Source organism: Akebia trifoliata, chromosome 13, assembly GCF_017979445.1.
Source record: "Akebia trifoliata isolate Shusen 1 chromosome 13, ASM1797944v1, whole genome shotgun sequence".
Classification (NCBI taxonomy): Eukaryota; Viridiplantae; Streptophyta; class Magnoliopsida; order Ranunculales; family Lardizabalaceae; genus Akebia; species Akebia trifoliata.
In genome coordinates this window covers 30,773,152-30,797,655 of record NC_141387.1, presented here as the reverse complement: position 1 = coordinate 30,797,655, position 24,504 = coordinate 30,773,152, and the positions used below count along the sequence as shown (strand labels likewise).

Sequence of the window (24,504 nt, the reverse complement as noted above, 5' to 3'; positions counted from 1 at the left end):
GAAGAATCGAAGACCATCAATTATTTTGTAAATCACTTTTGATGGGATTAGAAGTTTCAGAATGGTCTGAGTTTTGGTCAAGATGATGTCTTTAGCATAAAGATCATTCTCACAAAAAATCAAGCCATCTTGAAACTTCTAACTCATATAAGACAAAAGTCATTGTCACCATTATTGTCACAATTGTTTACATTTGAATCATTTTGTTGAGTTCTTTATATATATAATAAAACACAATTAAATTGGTACAGTTGTGAGATACAAACATTTGTGTGAGACTTGCTTTATTATTTTTTCTCTTTACCCTCTCAACTTTATTTCCACTCCTCTAATTTTATTATATTTCATTTTTTACTCCTTTTAAGCTACTTTATTTTATTTTTCATCTTTTACCCCTTTAACCTCAAAATTCTTTAATAATACTTTTTCAACTTTAATTTTTGTTTACTTTTATCTCTTTAACCCTCCCATCAAACTATATTTTTGTGTGACCTACTTTATATTTCTACACTTCAACCCATGTAATTTTATTATGTTTCCTTTTTTATCCCTTTAACCTTAAAATATTTCAATACCCCAACTCCAATTAGGCTTGACACAAACCCACTAATTGTCTTATTTTTAAGTCGCATTCTCGGGTTGTGTTAAGTTTGTCACCCTTACACCAATCATTTTTTTCTTTTACCTCTTTAACTTAAGACAAGATGTTCACGTCGTAGATAGGTGAACTCTAGTATATAATAAAAAATAACTGAGTTGGTACAATTTTATATTTTTTGAGTTTGGTATAAATGTCCCCTCAAGTACAGTTTTGTAGTTTGAGAAATGTCCCATAGGTTTACACCATACTTTTTTGTCTTTCCTTTTTCACTCACTCTAACTTTATCATATCGCATCTTTAACCCACTTAATTATATATATTTTTACCTCTTAATCTCAAAAAAATTCAATAACAATGATAGGGCTCAGTTTTGTGGAAAACAAATCTAATTAGGATAAAACCTTCCATCACTTACAATTTTGTACGACATACCTTTCACCAAGCTATAGTTTTGTGAGACCCATTTTATTTTCTTTATTATTCATCTCCTATAATTTTACTATATTTTCTCTTTTATCCCTTTAATCTCATTTTTTTAATAATACATTTCTAATCTTATTTTTTTTGCTTTTACCCCCTTAACCGGATTTCAAAGCCCACAATGTCACATTTGGGATATGGGGAGGGGGGGATAAACCTACCATCAAACTATAATTTGTAGGACCCACTTTATTTTCTTTATTATTCACTCTTTTTAACTTTATTATATTTTCTCTTTTACCCATTTTAACCTACTTTATTATTTTTAATCTTTTACTCATTTAACCTTAAATTTTGTTAATAATATCCTTCTAACTTTTTTTATATTTAGTTTTACCCCCTTTAACCATCCTATCAAACTATAGTATTGTGGGACCCACTTTAGTTTCTTTCACTTCACTCCCTATAACTTTCCTATATGTCATCTTTTACCCCTTTAACCTACTTTATTATTTTTCATATTTTATCCCTTTAACCTTAAATTTTTTAAATAAGACCCCATCAATTGTATTTTTTTCACTTTTAGGCATGGGTGAACTCTAGTATATGAAGAGATAAATAGCCAAAATCATAGCCAATATTTTAGATAAAGTTTTGTTTTATATGGCTAAAAAGTTTCAAAATGGAATGATTTTTTGTGAGAATGATCTTTATAGTCGGTAGATCATCCTCTCAAAAAATCAACCAATTCTAAAACTTCTAACCCCATAAAAAGTGGTTACAAACTAACGGTAAAAATTGACGGTTCACGATTCTTCATTTTATAAACTAGGTTTAGAAATTTTAAAACTCGCTGATTTTTTGCAATGATGATTTTCTCATCATAGAAATCATCCTCATAAAAATTCAGCCCATTCCAAAAATTTTAGCCCATATAAGACAAAATGCTTTGTCTAGAATGTTGTCTGAGATTTTGTTAAAAGAACACCACCTATATGAATATATATATATATAGGGCAGCCAATGTTGGGAACCAAAATTTGTCTTACATAGGTTAGAAGTTTTAGACTGGGCTGATTTTTTGTGAGAATGATCTCCTCACCATAAATATCATCCTCAAAAATGTGTTGGCTGTCGAACGAGACCCATATATATATATGGGTGATAGGCTTGGTCTCTCATCCATTCATCCAGTATAGTAAAGGTCTGGGCATTCTCATTTTCCACATATATAAAATTATTGCTTGCTTAGCAAATTATATATATATATATATATATATATATATATATATATAGGCGAGCGTTCAGAGGCCCTAAAAAGAGCCAAACATTTTTCAAAACATGGGTTAGAAGCTTCAGAGTGGGCTGATTTTTTGTGATCATGATCTCTATGATGAAGAGATCATCTTGACCGAAAATCAGCTCATTCCAAAATTTCTAACCCTAGTTTACAAGTTGAAGAATTGTGGACTGTCTGATTTTTGTAAACCACTTTTGATGGGGTTAGAAGTTTCAGAACAGGCTGATTTTTTGTGAGGATGATCTCCTCATCATAGAGATCATCCTCATAAAAATTCAGCCCATTATAAAGCTTCTAACCCATGTTTTGAAAAATGTTTGGGACAATGTTTGACTAACTTTAGGGCCTCCGAAGAGCCAAACATTTTTTCAATTTATCGGTTAGAAGTTTTGGAATGGACTTATTTTTGTGAGGATGATTTCCTTGATGTAGAGATCATCATCACCAAAAATCAGCCAATTCCGAAGCTTCTAACCCCATCAAAAGTGATTTATAAAAATCGAAGGATCTACAAATTTTCAACTTGTAAACTAGGGTTAGAAGTTTCGGAATGAACTGATTTTTGGTGAAGATGATCGCTACATCAAGGAGATCATCCTCACCAAAAATCAGTCCATTCCGAAACTTCTAACCACTATTTTGAAAATGTTTGACATAATGTTTGGTTCTTTTTAAGGCCTCCGATCCCTTCCCGCATATATATATATATATGGGAACGGATCAAGGGACATATAAAAAAACATATGTAAAAACAATGTAACATTAATAAAATTTCAAAATATGGGCTAGAAGTTTCGGATTGAGTTGATTTTTTGTGAGAATGATCTCTATGATAGGAAAATCATCCGAAAAAAAATAGTCCAATCTAAAATTTCTAACCTCATTAAAAGTGATTTAGAATGTGGACTGTTGATGTTTTTGCTAATTTTTGCCAATAATTTGTAAATCACTTTTGATGGATTTAGAAATTTCAGATTGAGTTGATTTTTTGTGAGGATGATCTTCTCATCATAGTGACCAGCCTCGCAAAAAATCAACTCAATCCAAAACCTCTAACCCATCTTTTGAAAAACCATTGTTTTTACATATGCCCCATGAACCGCCCCCTTTTATATATATATATAGGGTCCCGTTCAGCAACAAACATTTTGGCAAAACATTTTTCAAAACATCGGTTAAAGGTTTTGGAATGGGCTGATTTTTGGTGAGGATGATCTCTACGGTGAGGAGATCATCCTCACCAAAAATCAGCCCATTCCAAAACCTCTAACCCATGTTTTGAAAAATGTTTTGCCAAAATGTTTGTTGCTGAACATTTCCCATATATATATATAGGGAGCAGTTCGACAGCCCTAAAGTTTGCCAAGTTTTGTGCCAAACATTTTTTGTAAATCACTTTTGATGGGGTTAGAAGTTTTGAAATAGGCTGATTTTTTGTGAGGATGATCTCTACGGTGAAGAGATCATCCTCACAAAAAATCAACACATTTTAAAACTTCCAACCCTAGTTTACAAGTTGAAGAATCTTGGACCGTCCAATTTTTGTAAATCACTTTTGATGGGGTTAGAAGTTTTGGAATAGGCTGATTCTTGGTGAGGATGATCTCCTCATCATAGAGATCATCCTCACAAAAAATCAGCTCATTCCAAAGCTTCTAACCCATATTTTGAAAAATGTTTGGCATCAAACTTGGCGAACTTTAGGGATGCTGAATCGTCCCCATATATATATAGATAGAGTGAGAGAGACAGAGAGTAGATTTTCAATAATCAAGACTAAATCATTAGAGTAGATTTTTTTTTTTTTTTTTGTATTTATTGTCTAGTGTTGGCCCAAAGAAGTTTATTTTTAATTACATCAATGATTCAAATTTTCGAATAAGGTCTGAATCCAAATATGTGCTATCATCACGAGTGATTTTTTTCTCACAACCACATACTTGTTTGACATATGGTGCAGATAACATAAGAAACATAGACAAAATTTCTCTCTCCTGCCTGTACATCCTCTAGCATCAAATTTTCGTTTAAAGATTTCAAATCTTAAAAAGGGTTGTGGGACCCAAATGGATTATCATATTGGCAATTGAACACCACAACCTTCTAGATTTCAGGAAAAAACTTATGCCCCCCCCCCCCCCCCTAAAAAAAAAAAAAAAAAAAAAAACAAGGTGTTGAAAATGAATGGTTATCAAGACCCAAATTTAAAATTAAAATTCAATAGTGAAAAATAAAATAAATTTTTTTTTAAGTCCATAGAATTTCGTCCTCTATAACACTGTGGTATGGGATCATCCTTTTGAATGCCTCAAGGTGGTCTAATTAGGAACTTTTGTTTTTTCAGTGTGCAAGAGATAAATTTTCTTTGTTATTCTTTATATCATCTGTACACCATGAGTAAAAAATCACTCATGTCGCCACTTGCAAATTTATTAACTAAACAAGTTAGACCCTATGTGAAAAAGGGGTAATGTGACCCTTTTAAACATTATGTGAAAAAAGGGTAAAATCAATAGACCTTGGCATCAAATTTACCTTCACGTGGTGAGCACCTCAACTACGTGTGCATTTTTTTGTGTTATAATGTTTTTATTATAATAGCTATATCTCTTTTCTATCAACTATTTTGTTTTTTAAGGACGATGAGAGTGTCCAGGCCAATGGGCTGACTAACAGGGACAAGGCAATTGGCCTCTTAGTGCACAATATCCCATCCAAAATGGGTGGCCAACGTTTCATCAACTAAATATTTGTAAGACAAAAGAGTCTCATCTTTATCAAATCTTATCTCAAGACTCTCGACTCAGCTAAACAAATCATAGTCATCTATTTTACTTTGCCTAAGGCTTTGTCTTTCAATAATCGAGTGTTTATGTCCGCTTTCATTACCTCGGTCCATGTAAGTGAAAAAGAAAAATGTCAATATGCTTCTTATAAATGCAAATGAAACCCAACAAATATTTGTATATACAATAATGTTTTTCGGTGGATTTGAATGCAAAAATCCGCAATATATCTCGGGTTTGTAATGTAACTGTGAACTTGATTTCCCTTAGTTCTGAGTTTTTTCAAACATTAAAGAGATACGTGTTAGAACACTCTTGACACCCAAGTCACTCAATAGTACAAATCAATCTTTTATTTATTAATTATTTTCTACTCTTTTTTATATATTTTTTATATTTAGGATAGATCCAATAACCACCACTCTTGCATTGATAGTGCAACATGCATAACCAATGCACAAATGGAGATAATTCGTAACAGTGAAAAAATGAGGTAGCAAAGAGAATAGAAAATCACACGCAAAACACAAGGATTTTTCATCAAGAGCTTGCAAATATTATGCTTTAAGATATTACATGTAATTTTATTTGCACACATTGAATTTAATAAAAGGGAGGGGTCTCTCTAATCCTAACCTATCAAAAAATAAAAAATCACAAGAATTTATGTGCTTACGTTCACGAATCAAATTTGGAATCCAATCCCTATTTTCTTTTGAGTTTTTCAATCTTAGAGATCTCTAACAAAAATATGAGCAAAGAAAACATGTTTATCTCCCAGAAATAGAAAATTCTTTAAAATATATTATATAATTATCCTAAAAATATTATATAACCCTAACAAAAAAAAAAAAAAAAAAGTTGGTTTAGGGTTGCACCCACTGCCCCTCTACCCCTCGCGTTAGTGTACCCCAATAAAATATTAGACATTTACGCATCAGAAACCACCTATATAAAATCCCAACCCATTCCGGACTTAACCTTGGTTAAGGTCTGGTACACCCCAAGTTCAATTATATGACATGAAGTTAGTGTCTCCAAGTACAACTTTTACATCATACTATAAACTCAGGTGTATAGTTGGTCCATGTTGAACATCAATTACACTATGCGGCAGTCATGTATCTTAGTATGACATATGTCATCATTAAAAAAAATACTGAAAGTATCCTCTACAGTGGCAACTTGAAATTTGTAACCAAATATTATGTTTAGATATTGAGGATCATGTATTGATCAATTAAATTATAAATTACGTTTACGTTGCCGAGTCTAATTATCTTTATAAAGTGTAACAAATGATGATGACTCACTACTCATGTTTAACATTGTTACCAATTATCTTCCATCAAAGAAGAATTGTAAAGTGTGTTCTTCATAGAAAATTGAATGAAAAAAAAAAAAAACAAGAAAAATTGAAACTTCTATAAATTGGGTGAAAAACAACAATTGAAACTTCTAATGAGGCTTAATCTGATGAAGTAAAATTACATGTGAATCTATTCTAATAAAATTCTAAATATGGATATTACCTACCCCTACCATACACCCATACACACACACGAACAATGACTCTTGGAAGTCGTAGTTTGTCCCTTCGTTGAGATGTGCTTGTCTTTGCTTTTTTGAGTTGGAGGTGGAGTTTCAGATTTGAGTTGATCTTCTGTTGTATTAATACCATCAGAACAAGTACACTACTTCTGCTGGCAATTCTACTGCTACCTCTCTTTCTCTATCTGAACTCCTCTTCCGTAAGTCTTCTCTTCTTTTGTCTGTCTTCCTTCCTCGGCCTTGACGAGATAATACTGAAGAGCTGATTAGATAGATGGCTCCATCACAGACTGACTTCCATTCTCTACCACAAAAGAAAGAAAAACCAAAAGAAAAAGAAGAAATCAAGTACCACCTCATCTCTTATAAACACTTGTCTCCTCAACAAACCAACAAACAAGACTCAGAAGAAAAGGAGAAATCCATGTAAATTTTAGTGGCAATGGTAGTAATCAAGCAAACCCTTTTCTTCTCTATTTCAACTCATCAAGATAAGAAGCCCATATGAGTTCAAGTTTTAGCTTTTACTAGAAACTTCTATGAAATCTTCTTTTAACTCCTTCACCACACCCCATACTCATTATCCCCACTACCCTCACATCTCCCACCAATTAAAGAGTTTGAATTATTTTAGCCCTTAAAAGAGTCTTTCAACATCCCTACTAACATACCCATTTCCTCCATTTCTACTACAATCACTAGTATGGGGTAATAAACCTCCATGAATTCAAGTTCTAGCTTTAACTACAAAGGCTACATGGAATATTTCCACCAAGAAAGAAGAGAACTCACGTGAGTTTTAATTCCATTGGGAGTTGAAACCAACCATTTCTTCATCCTTCTCTACTAACGTACTCTTTTCATTCATCTCCACCATAAAAGAAGAGAAACCCACAACCCACAAGAGCTTTAATTCTTTTGTACCTTAAAACCAACAATTTCTTCTCTATGGATCCTTTCAACATACCCATTTCCTCCATTTCCACTATTAGAGCTAGTAGCAGTAGTAGTAGTAGCTCTCTTACTACTAACACCACTACTAGAATGGATGGTAGACTATGGAGCAAGCTTCCTCAAAGACTTATTGATAGAGTAATTGCTTTTCTTCCACCACCATCCTTCTTTAGATCTAGATCTGTTTGTAAGAGATGGTATGGCCTTCTATTTTCCGACAGCTTTCTTGAAATGTACTTAAGCTTATCTCCACATCACAACCATTGGTTCCTTTTCTTCAAACACAAGAATCTTAAGAGCTATATCTATAGGAACAAAAATGGAGGGCATCAAGAAGTTGATACAGATACTTGTGAAGGGTATCTTTATGATCCTTATGAGATCAAATGGTATAGACTTGTTTTTGCATCTGTTCCATCTGGATTCTCTCCATGTTCTTCTTCTGGTGGTTTGATTTGTTGGGTATCTGATGATGCTGGTCCTAAGAGTTTAATTCTTTGCAACCCAATTATCAAAACTTTCACTCAAATCCCTCCAACGTTAAGACCAAGACTCTTTCCTTCTATTGGTTTAACGGTGACGGATACATCATTTAATGTTGTTGTAGCTGGAGATGATTTAATTTCACCATTTGCCGTTAAGAATCTAACGACAGAGAGCTTTCTTCTTGATGCAGGAGGGTTTTATTCGATGTGGGGTAATGTAAAATATTTAATTTTATTGGATAATTTCTTTTTTTAATATCATACTTTTAATGTTTTGTAACTTACCTAGTTGACTCAAAACTAGTCCGAGTCGACTTGTATAGATTTAATTTTGAGGTGACTTGAACCCACAATTCAATGTTATCTGCATGGTCAGTCAGAAACCCAACTGATTCGTTCCACTATATAAAACATTTTTGTTGAGGGTTAAAGTTATATATATATATATATTTATCTATTTCAAATACTAAATGCTATTTTTCAACTATTTATAATTTAATATATTTTTATTTGACTCATCTCAATAGATCATGAGTTGTTGACTTGACTTGACTCCTTAGACATTTAAGTTTTATAAAACTATACTTTGTAGTGAATTTTAGCTCCATGATGTCTTGAAGACATGCGACTACAATTTTATTGGACTGGAATAGTAGAGAGTTTTAAAGTAAATGAGCCATTCCATCCATGGGTTCCTTTCATACATCTTTTGGATCTATTCTCAAGGTGGGAAATCTTGAAGGAATTAGTGGAATTTTCTTTAAAGATTTCTTGGTTAAGTAGGAAATTCGATCAACTTAATAGAAACTCCTTCGAGTTATACAATTGCATTTAATGTGTTTTTATTTTTATTGAAAAATAAATTATTATTTTATTTTTATTTTTATTTTTAAAATCTTAAATAATACCTTTAAATTTTTAATAAATTTAATATATATTTATTTGATTCAACAGGGTCGGCTCCCAAGTTGTTGACTTTTCGAATTTTTAAAACTATAGATAGAGTGCATCTGTTGGTACGTTATTATAATGCTCCCTATTGATATCTCTATTATCAGGTACCACATGTGCTCTTCCTAGGCTCTGTAGTCTTGAATCAGGAAGGATGGTATTCGTTGATGGACGGTTCTACTGTATGAATTATAGTCCCTTTAGTATATTATCGTACGATATTGTGACTAACCAATGGTGCAAGATACAAGCACCCATGAGAAGGTTTCTTCGATCACCAAGTTTAGTGGAATCTCGAGGAAGATTGATTTTAGTTGCAGCAGTAGAGAAAAGCAAGCTTAATGTGCCAAGAAGCTTGAGATTATGGGGGTTGCATGCTCATGGGTCAACATGGGTTGAGGTCGAAAGGATGCCACAACAACTCTATGAACAATTTGCTGAAGCTGAGGGTGGTAATGGGTTTGATTGTGTGGGACATGGAGACTTCATCACCTTTACAATTCTTGGATCAGATCAGATATTGCTGTTTGATTTCTATCAAAAAGGGTGGCAGTGGGTCCCTCGGTGTCCATTTATCGATCATAGTGGCACCGGTGAAGGTGGATTGCATGGGTTCGCCTATGAGCCTAGACTCGCTACGCCAGCTATGGGTCTTCTTGATCAATCAGCATTTTCATTCCAATCCTACACTGGCTAATATGCAGGAACAATAGTAATAGCAACAGTAGTTATAGTAGAAGAATTAGGGTTAGGGTTTGTAGTAGTTTTACTTTGGTGATGTGAACATCTTTGTTACTGATGGTCTTAGATGCATGGTAGATTTTGTTCTGATTGGTTGATGTGGGACTGGTTTCAGTTTTAGATTATTGTTTCATGGACCTTCTTATTAGGGTTGTCAATGGTTTTCTCATGGTTTTCTAGTGTACTTGTGTCAATGGCTTATTCGAGCTTTATATATGATATCTATTTAAGAAGATCTGGAAGTAAATATATGTAATGGCTCTATTTCCTACTTCCTAGCTATCATAGTTTTGAACCTTGGTATTGCTTCTGGTCTCGCTCATCAACGATGTTGCGATGATTTGGACTTGTCATCTCGATATCTCTCAAATGAGAAAGCTTGTTTTTACAGATTTTGCTGACGGTGTCTCATCTCAATCATGAAAGATGCTGAGAAGACTCACCTATGGATTTCATTTCCACTATTTGAATAGGTGGCCCAAAATTAAAATTGACAAACATCCTGAAATATATAAGACTGTACGACGGGCATCCTCTATGGGATTAAGGGGGTGAAAGCAAAATAAAATAAAATTAGAGAATATTATTAAAAAAAATTTTAATTTTAAGGATAAAAAAAATAAAAAAAATAAAATATGATAAAGGAGGAGTAAAAAAGAAAATATAGTAAAATTGAAAGGGTGAAAAGAAAAAATAATAAAGTGGGTTGTATAATAATAATAATAATAATAATAAAAATAACAAAGATTTTTTTTTTAAATTTTACAAAAGGGGGTTTTACAATTGTATTTTATTATATATAGAAATATGTGTTTCATTTAAACTGGTAAAAGAAAAAATATTTGGGTCTTAAGCTTAATTTGGTATTTATGCATGCCATGAATTGTGCATTGTTTTCCTTCCTTCCTTATTTGTCTCTTCAATTTGATAGAATATGCATGTACCAATAAGTTATGACTAGGGGTGCAACTTGGTTCGATTTGACTCGGTTTGAGGTCAAATTGGAATTGAACCAATATAGGTTGGTCCTACTAAATATAGATTGCTAATATTCTATAAATTGTAAGTAATATTTTTTAATGAAAAAATAAATATATAATAAACATAAAATTTCATACAATAATCACTAATCTATTTATAAAAGGTCATTAGTTTATCCACAACAAATCACTAATCTATATCCTAACTCATAAAATAATTCTTAATAATTATTATATACATATATATTTATTTGTTGCATAGGGGTTCGGTTCTCGATTTGGTTCAGTTCTATACAAGGTTGATTCGAGAACTGAACCAAATTGATTGGTTCTCCATTTTTATAACTTGGAACCGACCCACAACTTATTCCTAACCGAATCAAACTACCCCAAAGCTATCAGTTTGGTTCGATTCTTGGTTTGAACCGGATCAAGTTGCACCCCTAGTTATGACTAATGATAAACTGACTTAGAAAAGATATATTTTGAAATTCACAGGCTGACGTGGCATTTGTTCTTTACATATATATGGTTCTTATATCTTATTTATAGAGGTTTATTCGTGATGAAAACAAATATGACACAATTTCATTAAGAGTCCTGATAATAAGACACTGTTTTTGGTGGACGCCCCCTGATGTGTTTGCTCACAGCTCAACAAATGTTTGACATGTGGGGTGAATAACATCATCAATAAAGAGAGCTTCTCTCTCTTGGTCGTTGCCCACATATTTATTTTTCTAGATTTCAAATCTTAAAAAGGGTCGTTGTGCCCACATTGATTATCACATTGATAATCTAACGATACGGCCTTTTAGATTTTATGAAAATATTCATATATATATATATATATATATATATATAATATATATATATATATATATTATTTTTCGAGCTTGATCCAAGGTGTTGAAAATGGATGGTCACCGAGTGCCCAAATTTAATAATAAAATTCATTTTGTTTAAAAGTTCATATAATTATTTTGTTATACAACTCCATTGTACTGGATCATGTTTTTAAATTTCAGAAGGTGATCAGATTATAAAGTTTTCTTTTTTTCACTATGGGCAGGAGAGAGAAAGGGGTGGCGGTGGTGTGCACCAAAAGTGACATCATATTATCAAAATTCTTTTATTAATCTTTCTTAATATTTTTAAGAGTGTTGATAATATAATACCCTTTTGATGCAAGTCCCTCATGCCATTTTTCTCTCTCCTACCCATAGTTAAAAAAGAAGAAGAAGAAAATTTCTGATTTAATCACATTCAAAAACAAGATCCGATGAAATGGGGTTGTAGAGGATAAAATTATATGAAATTCAAAAAAAGATAAAAATTTAAATAGTTATTTTTTTACTTTTTAAATTTATTTTTAAATTTGAGTGTTCGGTAGCCGTTCATTTTCAACACCTTAAACCAAGCCCAAAATTATTATTATTATTTTTTGAATATAAATATCTTCATGAAATCTAGAAGGCTGTGTCGTTGGATTGTCAATGTGATGATCATTGTGGGCCCAACAACTCTTTAAGATTTGAAATCATAAAAAATAAATGTTTGGGAAGAGGACATGCCGGCAAGAGAGGTGCTTTTTCTATATTGCTGATGTCATTCGTACCACATGTCAAAAGTCTGTTGGGTTGTGGGCAAAAAAGCCAAACAGGAGGGGGGACATTAAGGCTGTATGCAATAAGGCTGTATGCGAAAAAGGGCATTATTTGATCAAAATTCTTATTTTTACAAGTTTCATACTTTTCAATTTCATAGAGATAATCTTTCAAGAGAGAATTCACAATTCTTAAGGTCATAGTATTTTTATTGGGCTTGGGCTTCAAGAGGCAAATAAGAAGTAAAGGGGTCCTGTTTTTGAGGGTAGGGGATTGGCTCATCTAGCAGGCATGTGGGGTTGAGAGACAATGCTCCAGGCAAACAATAATCTTAGGATGATGAAACGGAGTCAAAACTTTTGTCTTATGTGGGTTAGAAATTTTGGATTGAGCTGATTTTTTGTGAGGATGATCTCTATCGTGAGGAGGTCATCCTCACCAAAAATCAGCACAATATAAAAGTTCTACCCCATCAAAATTCTTTTAGAATTGTGAATCGTTGATTATTATCGAATATTTGCAAACTACTTTTGATGGACTTGGAAGTTTTAGATTGGGCTGATTTTTTGTGAGGATGATGTTCATAGTGTGGATCTAAAACTTTTAAATCCATCAAAAGTGGTTTTAGAATTGTGAACCATTGATTGTTTACCGAAAATTTGTAAATCACTTTTGACAGGCTTAGAACTTTCAGATTTGGCTAATTTTTGGTGAGGATGATTACCTCACCATAGAGATCATCCTCACAAAAAATCAACCGAATCCAAAAGTTTTAAGCCACATAGGAAAAAATTTTTGTCAACATGTGTGAACCTAAGATTGTCAGCCAAAACCCTCCTATATAACATTGAGATACGAGTGAGAAACATCTATGATTCTGTAGACACCCCATTTTTGCACTCGCCTGATTAATCAACTCGTCAATCCGATTACAACGATTCCCAATGATGGATGTTTATTCCAATGCTTTATTTTGTTACTAGATATGTTTCAGAAATCCGGATAAGGTATCTCAAATTAACAAAACTGTAGAAACCACGCTACGCTAGGAAAATATAACCCCAAAAACTTAGAAATCATCATTTTTCAAACAAAAAGAAGCTTCACGATAAAAATCACTAAAAAATGATCAAATTACCAAAATACCCCTAAACTTAAAATATCCATAGAGCTTACATTACGCTTAGGAAAACCTTTTTAAACACATAAAACAACAAATCGAAATCAAATAAATCATTTCACCAATTTTAACATAATTTAACAAAATTACGAAAATACCCCTCATAAAGTTCACGATTATTTCACACAAAAAACTTCATAAATGACACAAACCAATATTTCCATTGAATTCCTTACGAAAAATCGATTCTAAAACATCCTGAAGCATCAAAAACTGACTTAAAATGCGAAAAGTCCTCTCTGGGGATAAACAGTAATTTCACAATTTTCATAATTAAAAATTTTGAAATTAATAAATAAAATATTAAATAATTAAAGTGAAATATTAATGAAATTAATTTAAAATTTTGAATTAAAAAAATCGATCAATCAGGCTCTCAGGCAAAATTGTTGAGGGTTCACAAGATATTTCTTTAAGGGCCCCTCCATTTGGGGGTCCAAAGAATTAAAGATATAATAGAGGGGGGTTCTCCAAAAATTTAAAGTCAATCAACCAAGACTAAAGTCAAGTCAATCAAGTAAGACTAAAGTCAAAATTAAAGTCAATTAAGCAAGACTAAAGTCAAGATATTAAAAGTCAATCAATTAAGACTAAAGTCAAAATATTAAAAGTCAATCAAACAAGACCAAAAGTCAAAAACCCTAATAGAGTTCTAATTAAATAATAACTCTATTTAATAGAGCTCTAACTAAAATACAACTCTACCTAAAACAATTCTAATTAAAATACTATTCTACCTAAAACAATTCTAACTAAAATATAACTCTAACTAAAAGAACTCTAATTAAACACTAACTCTATTTAAATCAACCTTTAAAAAAATCTATAAATAGGGGTGCTCACACCCTATTTTCGTATCAAATAATAAATCCTAAAAAAGTAGGTCAAAAAACTTTCCAAACCTTCCCAAAATCCTAATTTGAAGTCCTAACTCCTTACCTAACATCCATACCTCAACTTTAGCTTAAAAAATACCCAAAAACCCTTCTAAAACACCTTCAAATCCATAAGAAAAATCAGAAAACTCACAGATCTAAGAAGAAGATACCTCAGCTTGGAGATTAGAAATCAAATCCGGTGACGGGCGAATAGCAAGGAAATACATACGTAGATACTCTTCGCTAGTGCTGAGGGAATCGTTGTAATCAACAAGGTAACTTTCTTTTATATTTTTTTTATTATAATTATTTGTTATTTTTGGTCTATTTTACAATGTAACTGATTTTTGGGAAGAAGTAAAGATCGGCATTTGCCGGGCGGGGTTGGTGCCTAACACCTTCCAACCCCGTAATGTAATCCCCGGACCCGTATTTTCTTTCGTAGATTAGTTTATTTAACTTTTAGAGTCAAAGTTCGGTTCTTAAACCGTAATAACTAGGTGGCGACTCCCAAACCTCAAGGGTCAAAATCTGATCCGCCCACCCCGCGGATCGAGGGCGCTTTTAGTGGCGACTCTACTAGGGAACATTGAGGATCAAACTTGAAAAATTCCAAGTATGAGATCATTGCTAAAACGACCTGGACTGTTTTTATTTCTAGTTATTAGTTTGCCTGTTTATTTTGTTTTGTTTTTATCTTTCTTTTTTCATTCAATTATTGATTGTGTTTTTGGATTATGGATATTCTACTTTTGCATATTATCATTTTTTTTATGGTTCAAATGAAAGTCATTCAGAATGACCCTAAATAATGCGAGATTTCAAAGGAATAGTCTTATTGAGGATGAGATAATGGTTTTTGGACCATGATTTTTTTTTACGCACGTGAATATATTTCGATTAAAAATCTAGGTGTGTGCTTGATTTGGTATTTGACCATTTTCCTAAAAAAAAAAAAGAATATTCATAAAATAATTGCTGTTAGGAATAACAAAGTTTGTTATTTGATGGCCGATGTGCGTTGTACCCTTCAACAACATTTTCTATTTAGTTTTTTTTTTAAAGAAAAAAAAATAAAAAAAAAAAATTTAACATGCTGTCCATTGGCAGCAAGGAAAAAACCCAATAAAAAGCTGGTTTTTAAGGTTTTGTTAAATGTGGGTGTGCCCCTAATAAAAAACCGATTTTAATCACCGAACACTTAATGTATTTAATGGGATGAGTGGTGTGCCATTAGAAAATTTCATGTTTTGTTTTCTTTTATCTTCTTCTCAATTGAGAAAAAAAGAAACAGAAAAGGAGACAACAACGTCTCCTCCACTCTCACTCTCTCGGTCTGTTATTCTCTCTGTGTGGAATCGAAGCAAACTGAGCATCAGCAATGGTTTTCGGCCTACTTCAAGCATTTTCAAATTAAATCCAGAAAAGGAAGAGAAGAAAAATAGAAGAATCGGAAGGAGGAACATGGACTGGGTCTGATAATGAGGAATACACCTCAACTACAGAATTGTTGGGCGATAAGGAAGAAGAATATGGAGGAGAGGGGTTTGACTTTTTGTCTTTAAGAATCTGAACTTGGGACTTTCACCCTCATCTCGTCAAACATCTCTTTCTCTTGACCATGTCTAGAGCCCGAGTCAGAGGGCCTGTTTAAAGCTTTGAATGACTCCTATACCTCTGAGCTTCTAAGACTTAAATGCTCTTGAGCCGATAAAATCGTCGTTGGTCTCATTCCAACAACTAGAACAGATTGAAATGATGTTGGCCTTATTTGCCTATTCACCTTTTGATTGACTCTGTTGTCTCTAACAATACGAAATTCTCGATTGATTCCAGCATCAGAACCCATGTGAGCTGTATTCTCTTTCTCTTTATTTTTATTTTTCCTCTTTACCTCGTATGATGGATCTCGGTTCAATAACGTCTATACTGTTTCAGTAGAATCCATATTTGTTTGAGCATCACATAAATATCAGAGACATAATGATTTCTAACTACTCCTTTTATGGATTAGATCATTTTTCTTATACGAGCAAAGAGAATCTTAGTTTCAACTTCTTATTGCGAACCTACGACCATCTCGGTAAAGAAAAGTGAAACTAAAACAGCAAAGAGCATATGCTGTTAAGCAAAAAGAAGAATGGCAAAGAAGTTGATTGCCTTCGTGTTTCATCTGGGACTGTTGGATATGATCAGATCTGGATGGTTGAAGATGATATCATAACTTATGAATCTTGAACCGGCGAGTTAAAAAAATAATAATATCAGTAATAACGCGGATTTTGTAGCATTGGGAAATTGCTTGGTTACTTGGATGGGTCCTGTGGACAATCTGATACTACATAATTTTTTCTTCTTTTTCTTTTTCTCTCTCTCTCTCTCTCGGCAACACAAATTGCTTCTAACCTTATAAAATAAAATCGTAACGTGCAAGTTGGTGTGGTGATAGTATATTTTTTTTTGGGGCCATGTTCTTCATTGGTAATAGTTTTTGTTTTAAAAAAATAGATGAATAAATAAATAAAGTTTGTGTTAAAAAAAAAAATCAATTTCTTTGAAATAAAAGAGAATTTTTTTTAATAAAGAAATCCCTACCTCCAAATATCATTCTATTTGATATTGATTGAAATCTCGATTTATTTTGGGGTCACCTATAAATAACCCTTGATTGGATCATAAAAAAATATAAAAAAAAGGTGTGCCTATTGCAGTGGTTGCATCTGATCAATTATCATATGCTATGTTCAATTATTGATTTGCCATGATTTATATATGCAGGAGATGTGCATGTTTTAATTTTGAATTGAACCATATTGATATGTTTTAATCTTTCTTGATTAATGTATACCTTTGCTTGTATGGTTTAATTGGACCCATGGGCCCATTTGTTTGGAAAAAGGCCCCAGACACACCCCACCCTGTTTTGCACACACCACTAGCATGTTTATATTATTGCATTGCACGTTGCATGTCCCTTATAGCCAATGTGGCACTAGTGCGTGACCCGGTCTCTTTAGAGATGCGACGTCATTCATGAAAACTACAACTCCAGTCATGTACCTTAGGGTATATCAAACTGGGACATAAATACCGTTTGATCAGGTGATTCTGAGAGGTATATTGATGCACCCAAGCTGGAGCGACCTGAGCCTTTGACCTATTGTGAGCCACCTAGTCACATGTTCCGATTGCCAACGTAGTACTAGTACGTGGTCGGTTCCCTCGTGGGATGCCAAACCATTTATGAAAGTTACAACTCTTGACTCGTACCTATAGGTATATAAAAGATAATCTAAGTATATCAATTGCACTTCTTGGTCAAAATCGATGCCTAAGCGAGATCTTGCCCCGTTGTACCCTACTGTACGAGGGGGATAGACTACGTTTATTCTAGACGAGATGTATTTAAGTGGGCCCTTGCTCAGCATCGTGCGCCACCTCTCAATTGGAGATCAAACTGGCTATTTTTGGCTTCAGAGAAATAAATTGAGGTTTTAGATAATCACCTATACGGTATATCAAACTAAGTCACCACGTATCGAGAGGTATATAGGTGTATCTGGGCAATGGTGGCCAGAGAAATTGCATTGCACATAGTAAACCTAGAGTCTAGAAGCCTTCCTATAGGTCACGACTCAAACTGACTATGGGTGTTCCCAGGTTGCTTTATTCAATCCAACCAACAGGTAAGTGGGCGGACCGATCCAGAATAATCAAACTAGACCCGCAATATCGGTCCAACCCAATGTGTGAAATGTAAATCAATTGGCCCAATAAATAAATGGATCAAACTCATCAACATCAAACCGATTGGACTGATTGATTTTGCTTTCAAAGATTTAGATCATTTTATACCAAATAGATGCGATCCTAAGTTCAAAATATTTTGTCTGATCAAAGGTTTTATCCTAATCAGGGGTACCCGTGACTAACATTTCTCACTTTCTTGGTCACCATAGACTTATAGTGCATTTGGATTCGATATTTCCCACCGGACTTGGGCTATTCTATATCGAAACTTTAAGCATGTGGTTAAGAGTCAAACCTTCAGAATCAATGGTTAATCTTAGGTGCCCCTAAACGTTCTAAACCCTCATTTGTGTCATTTTGGGTTCGTCAAAAGAGTCGTCTAGTCAAAGTACCAATGTCAAATCCAACTAGTCCATCCACCCAGAAGGACCTTCTCGCTTTGTAGATAATTTTCCCTGAGTTTTTTTTGAGTTTCAATCCAGTTCTCGTCAGTCTTTCTTCAACTCTCGAATCTTCGATGAGTTTGTCAGTTTATGTTTTTTAATTTCAATAAAATATAGAAGCTTCTGATTATCATGCGTGTAATAATGATTTGAGCATAATATCTAACATGAGAATTAATTTAAAGCTCACTAATCAAGTTTGATAAATATTGGAATTAAAGAGTACACTCAAGAAGTGTAAATTGGTGATACATTATTCTCAGGGGAATATGAGAAAATAATAAACTTATTTGAGAAATTCAACAATGTTCCTATATGATCTCATGAGGATAAATTGTATCAAAATAGATCAAACCATAAAGTCGAGGGTGAACTTCAAAATCAAAAATTATCGATCAAGATTGATGTAGTTCAAACCATCACAAATGTGCCAAGACCCACAATAAGGTATCCGTCATGTTTTTCACTCAGAGAAAAGAATTATCATTCGCAAAAGAACATGAGATTTTCTTCGAAGTTTGGAAATGGTTGAACGAGTCAATGTCAAATACAAAGAACTCAATTACACTCAATTTCGTAGAAGAAGACTGAAGATTACTCATTCTCAGAAGAAAATTGAAGTTACTTCTTCTCAAAAGAAGATCTTACTCGACAAAGCAATCTAGATATCGAATTCTTGAAACTTTGACCAAGTCAAGCAGCATTCACCAAAGGAGGCCTTCTTTGGTCGAACTATTTTCCTGTCTGTAGACACCCCATTTTTGCACTCGCCTGATTAATCAACTCGTTAATCCGATTGCAATGATTCTCAATGATGGATGTGTATTCCGTTGCTTTATTTTGTTACCAGATGTGTTTCAGAAATCCGGATGAGGTATCTCGAATTGACAAAACCTTAGAAACCACGTTACGCTAGGAAAATACGACCCCAGAAACATAGAAATCATCATCTTACAGACTAAAAAGAAACTTCACGATAAAAATCATTAAAAAATTACCAAATTACCAAAATACCCCTAACCTCAAAATAACCCTAGAGCCTACGTTACGCTTAGGAAAACTCTCTCGAACACATAAAATAACAAATCGGAACCAAATAAATCATTTCACCAATTTTAACAGAATTTGACAAAATTACGAAAATGCCCCTCATAAAGTTCACAATCATTTCACACAAAAAATTTCATAAATAACACAAAATAATATTTCCATTGAATTTCTTACGAAAAATCGGTTCTAAAACATCCTAGAACATTAAAAACCGACTTAAAACGTGAAAAGTCATCTCCGGGGGTAAAATGGTAATTTCACAATTTTCATAATTAAAAAATTTCGAAAATAATAAATAAAATATTAAATAATTAAAGTGAAACATTAATGAAATTAATTTAAAATTTTGAATTAAAAAATCGATCAATCAGACTTTCGGATAAAATTGTTGAGGGTTCGTGGGATATTTCTTTAAGGACCCCTCCATTTGGGGTCCAAAGAATTAAAGAAATAATGGAAGGGGGTTCTCCAAAAATTTAAAGTCAATCAAGCAAGACTGTAGTCAAAGTATTAAAGTCAATCAAGTGAGACTAAAGTCAAAATTAAAGTCAATTAAGCAAGACTGAAGTCAAAATATTAAAAGTCAATCAATTAAGACTAAAGTCAAAACATTAAAAGTCAATCAAATAAGACCAAAAGTCATAATAGAATTCTAATTAAATAATAACTCTATCTAATAGAGTTCTAACTTAAAAATAATTCTACCTAAAATAATTCTAATTAAAACACAATTCTACCTAAAACAATTTTAACTAAAACACAACTCTAATTAAAAGATCTCTAATTAAACACTAACTCTATCCAAATCAACCTTAAAAAAATTCTATAAATAGAGGTGCTCACACCCTATTTTCGTATCAAATCATAAACCCTAAGAGAAGTAGGTCTAGAAGCTCCCCTAGCCCCCCATAAACCCTAGTTTTGGAGCCCCAACTCCTTATCTAACATCCCTCCTTCAATTTTAGTTTAGAAAATACTTAAAATCCCTCCAAAAACACCCCCAAATCCGTAACAAACTTGAAGAGTTCAGATCTAAAAACAAGGAGATACCTTGATCTAGGAGATCCGTAGTCAAATCCGGAGACAGAACGAAGCAAGGGAGTACAGTACAAGGAGCTCTTTTTGTCAGATCTGAGGGAACAAAATCCTTGCTATCGGAAAGGTATGTAATTTTTTTATTTTTATCTAGGTTTTTAGCAATGTGATATATTTGGAAAGTTAGTAGAGACCAGCTTTGGCCGGGCGGGGTTGGTGCCTAACACCTTCCAACCCCGTAACATGATCCCCGAATTTAGATTTTTTGTGGTAGATTAGTTCTTTTTATCCATATTAGAGTCAGTTTGGTTCCTAGACCACAATAACTAGGTGGCGACTCCCAAACCTCAAGAGTCAAAAGCGGATCCGCACACCCCGCGGATCGAGGGCGGTTTCAGTGGCGACTCCACTGGGGACTATTGAGGATCAAACTTGAAAAACCCCAAGTATTGGAGCATTGCCAAGATGACCTAGTTTTCTTTTTATTATTTAGTTGGATTTATTTTATTTATTTTTTCTGTTTATTTATTTTTTGTCTTGATTGTAGATGATTTTGGGTATTGCATTTTTTTTCCAATTAAGGATCACTTTTTGATGACCCCTAAATAATGAAAGATTCAAATTGACCTATGAAAATGATGGAATGATGAAGGTTGGACAGAAATATTAAAACCTTTTAGAGAATATTCTAGGGAGAATTAAGTCTGGGAGTCTGTTAATAAAACATAGATCTCGTCGAGTAGATTAATTTAGAATCTGAGTTCACTCAATTTCGTTATCGGAAGCCTTAGATATCATCGATGCAAGTTCAATCTGTAAATCTGGAATTATTTCTGAATGAAAGTTGGGACAGCAATGTTAAAATTTTTTTAGAGAAATATTCTAGTGAGAATTAAGTCTGGGAGCCTCTTAATAAAATATAGATCTCGTCGAGTAGATTAATTTAGAATCTGAGTTCCCTCAATTTCGTTATCGGAAGCCTTAGATATCATCGATGCAAGTTCAATATGTAAATCTGGAATTATTTCTGAATGAAAGTTGGGACAGCAATGTTAAAACTTTTTTAGAGAATATTCTAGTGAGAATTAAGTCTGGGAGCCTCTAAATAAAACATAGATCTCGTCGAGTAGATTAATTTAGAATCTGAGTTCACTCATTTCGTTATCGGAAGCCTTAGATATCATCGATGCAAGTTCAATCTGTAAATCTGGATTTATTTCTGAATGAAAGTTGGGACAGCAATGTTAAAACTTTTTTACAGAATATGCTAGTGAGAATTAAGTCTGAGAACCTCTTAATAAAACATAGATCTCGTCAAGTAGATTAATTTAGAATCTGAGTTCACTCAATTTCGTTATCGGAAGCCTTAGATATCATCGATGCAAGTTCAATCTATAAATCTGGAATTATTTCTAAATGAAAGTTGGGACAGCAATGTTAAAACTTTTTTACAGAACATTCTAATGAGAATTAAGTCTGGGAACCTCTAAATAAAACGTAGATCTCATCGAATAGATTAATTTAAAACTTGATTTCACTCAATTTCATTATCGGAAGCCTTAGATATCATCGATGCAAGTTCAATCTATAAATCTGAAATTATTTCTGAATGAAAGTTGTGACAACAATGTTAAAACTTTTTTACAGAAAATTTTAGTGAGAATTAAGTCTGGGAACCTTTAATAAAACGTAGATCTCATTGAATAGATTAATTTAGAACTTGAGTTCACTCAATTTCGTTATCGGAAGCCTTAGATATCATCGATGCAAGTTCAATCTGTAAATCTGGAATTATTTCTGAATGAAAGTTGGGACAGCAATGCTAAAACGTTTTTACAGAACATTCTGGTGAGAACTAAGTCTGTACACCTATTAATAAAATGTAGATCTCATCGATTAGATTAATTTAGAACTTGAGTTCACTCGATTTCGTTATCGGGAGCCTTAGATATCATCGATGCAAGTTCAGATTATATTTTCCTAATTCACAGAAAATCTGAATTTATCTAATGTTGGCACAATTAATGTTCTTTAGAGTGAGCTCATCTCAACCATTGTCATTCTATCATCAATGTAACACCTATTGGAATCTCGATTTATTTTGGATCACCTAAAAGTGATCATTGATTGGACCTTAAAAATTATAAAAATTATGCCTATTGCAATGTTTGTTTGATCATTATCGTATGCCATATTTATTGATTAATTTACCATGATCTTGCTTGAAATACATGATTGATGTTGATCGTAATGTTAATGTACTTATGTGATGGGAATAATGTGATCTTAATTGAATATTCATATGATTTGAATGATTTTGGTTTTGATTAAATGTATGATTGGTTTAATTGGATCCATGGGCCTATTTGTTTGAAAAAGGTCCCGGGCACACCCCACCCTGTTTTGCACACACCACATGCACGTTTACTGTTTTACTCACTTACACGTCCCATTTAGCCAATGTGGCACTAGTGCGTGGCCCGGTCTCTTCGGAGATGCGACGTCATTCATGAAACCCACAACTCCAGTCACGTACCTTAGGGTATATCAAACTGGGGGCATCAATACCATCTGATCAGGTGATTCTGAGAAGTATGTTGATGTACCCAGGCTGGAGCGACCTGAGCCTTTGACCTATTGTAAGTCACACAGTCACATGTCCCAATTGCCAATGTAGTACTAGTACGTGGTCGGTCCCCTCGTGGGATGCCAAACCATTTATGAAAGCTACAACTCTTGACTCGTACCCGTAGGTATAAAAGATAGTCTAAATATATCAATTGCACTTCTTGGTCAAAACCGGTGCCTAAGCAAGATCTTGCCCCGCTGTACCCTACTGTACGAGGGGGATAGACTACGTCTATTCTAGACGAGAGGTATTTAAGTGGGCCCTTGCTCAGCATTGTGCGCCACCTCTCAATTGGAGATCAAACTGGCTGTTTTTGACTTCAAGAAGTGAATTGAGGTTTTAGATTATCACCTATACGGTATATCAAACCAAGTCACCACGTATCGAAAGGTGTATAGGTGTGCTTGGGCAAGGGTGGCTAGATAAAAATGCATTGCACGTAGTAAGCTTAGAGTCTAGAAACCTTCCCAATAGGTCACGACTCGAACTTATCGTGGGTGTTCCCGGGTTGTTTATTGAATGAATGCATGTGATTGATGAATGTATGTGAGTGATGTGAATGGTGAGATCAAGAATGTATGGTTGTCCTCAAGGATAAAAAATTTTCTTTTTGAAAATTAAAATGGGTGCACCGACCCAATAAAGAATCCATTTTTTACAATAATTTATAATGACCCAGTCCATCTCGATCCAATAATCATGATGGGTCGGGCCATTTAGATCAAAATGGAAATCAAATTCTTTTCTAAATTCGGGTTTCAACCCATTTTTAAAGAAGAGAAATGGTTTACAAAAGGAAAGTATTTTCTAGAAGAAATGTTCTCTAAAAAATATATATATTTTCTAGAAAAAGTGTTTTCCATAAGAACAAGATTTTTCAAAAAAAAAAAATGTTTTCTAGAAGAAAAGAGAATGAAGGAAAAATGATTTACAAATGATATATTCAATAAAATCTCAGGATTCTAAAAATGTTATCAAGGGGTTAATACCGAAATTGACTAAATCTACCTTTGATGGGGTCATATAGGATTATCATTGCGCCCAAACTCAAGCGTCCACCTCCTAGTTAGAGTCGTAAGTCCAGTCGGTTAGAAAGAACCACAGTACCAAGTCAACAAGCAGAGATGGCTTCAGAATCTGAGCTCACAGAGATCCGTAAGATC

General features: G+C 33.5%; 1 protein-coding gene across 1 annotated transcript; it reads left to right on the top strand.

Annotated features, from left to right (window-relative positions):
* Positions 1 to 7,606: 7,606 nt before the first annotated feature.
* Positions 7,607 to 9,745, top strand: UFO (F-box family protein). Its single transcript, XM_086420308.1, has 2 exons — positions 7,607 to 8,309; positions 9,156 to 9,745. The coding sequence occupies exons 1-2, from the start codon at positions 7,607 to 7,609 to the stop codon at positions 9,743 to 9,745; spliced, it is 1,293 nt and encodes a 430-aa protein (XP_086276434.1).
* The last annotated feature ends 14,759 nt before the right edge of the window (positions 9,746 to 24,504 follow it).

What these genes read in the sequence shown, in the direction of transcription:
- UFO (XM_086420308.1), top strand. Translation starts at nt 7,607, where the DNA reads ATGGATCCTTTCAACATACCCATTTCCTCCATTTCCACTATTAGAGCT. An exon ending in AGGGTTTTATTCGATGTGGG is followed by an intron (nt 8,310 to 9,155) that starts GTAATGTAAAAT and finishes CTCTATTATCAG; the next exon opens with GTACCACATGTGCTCTTCCT.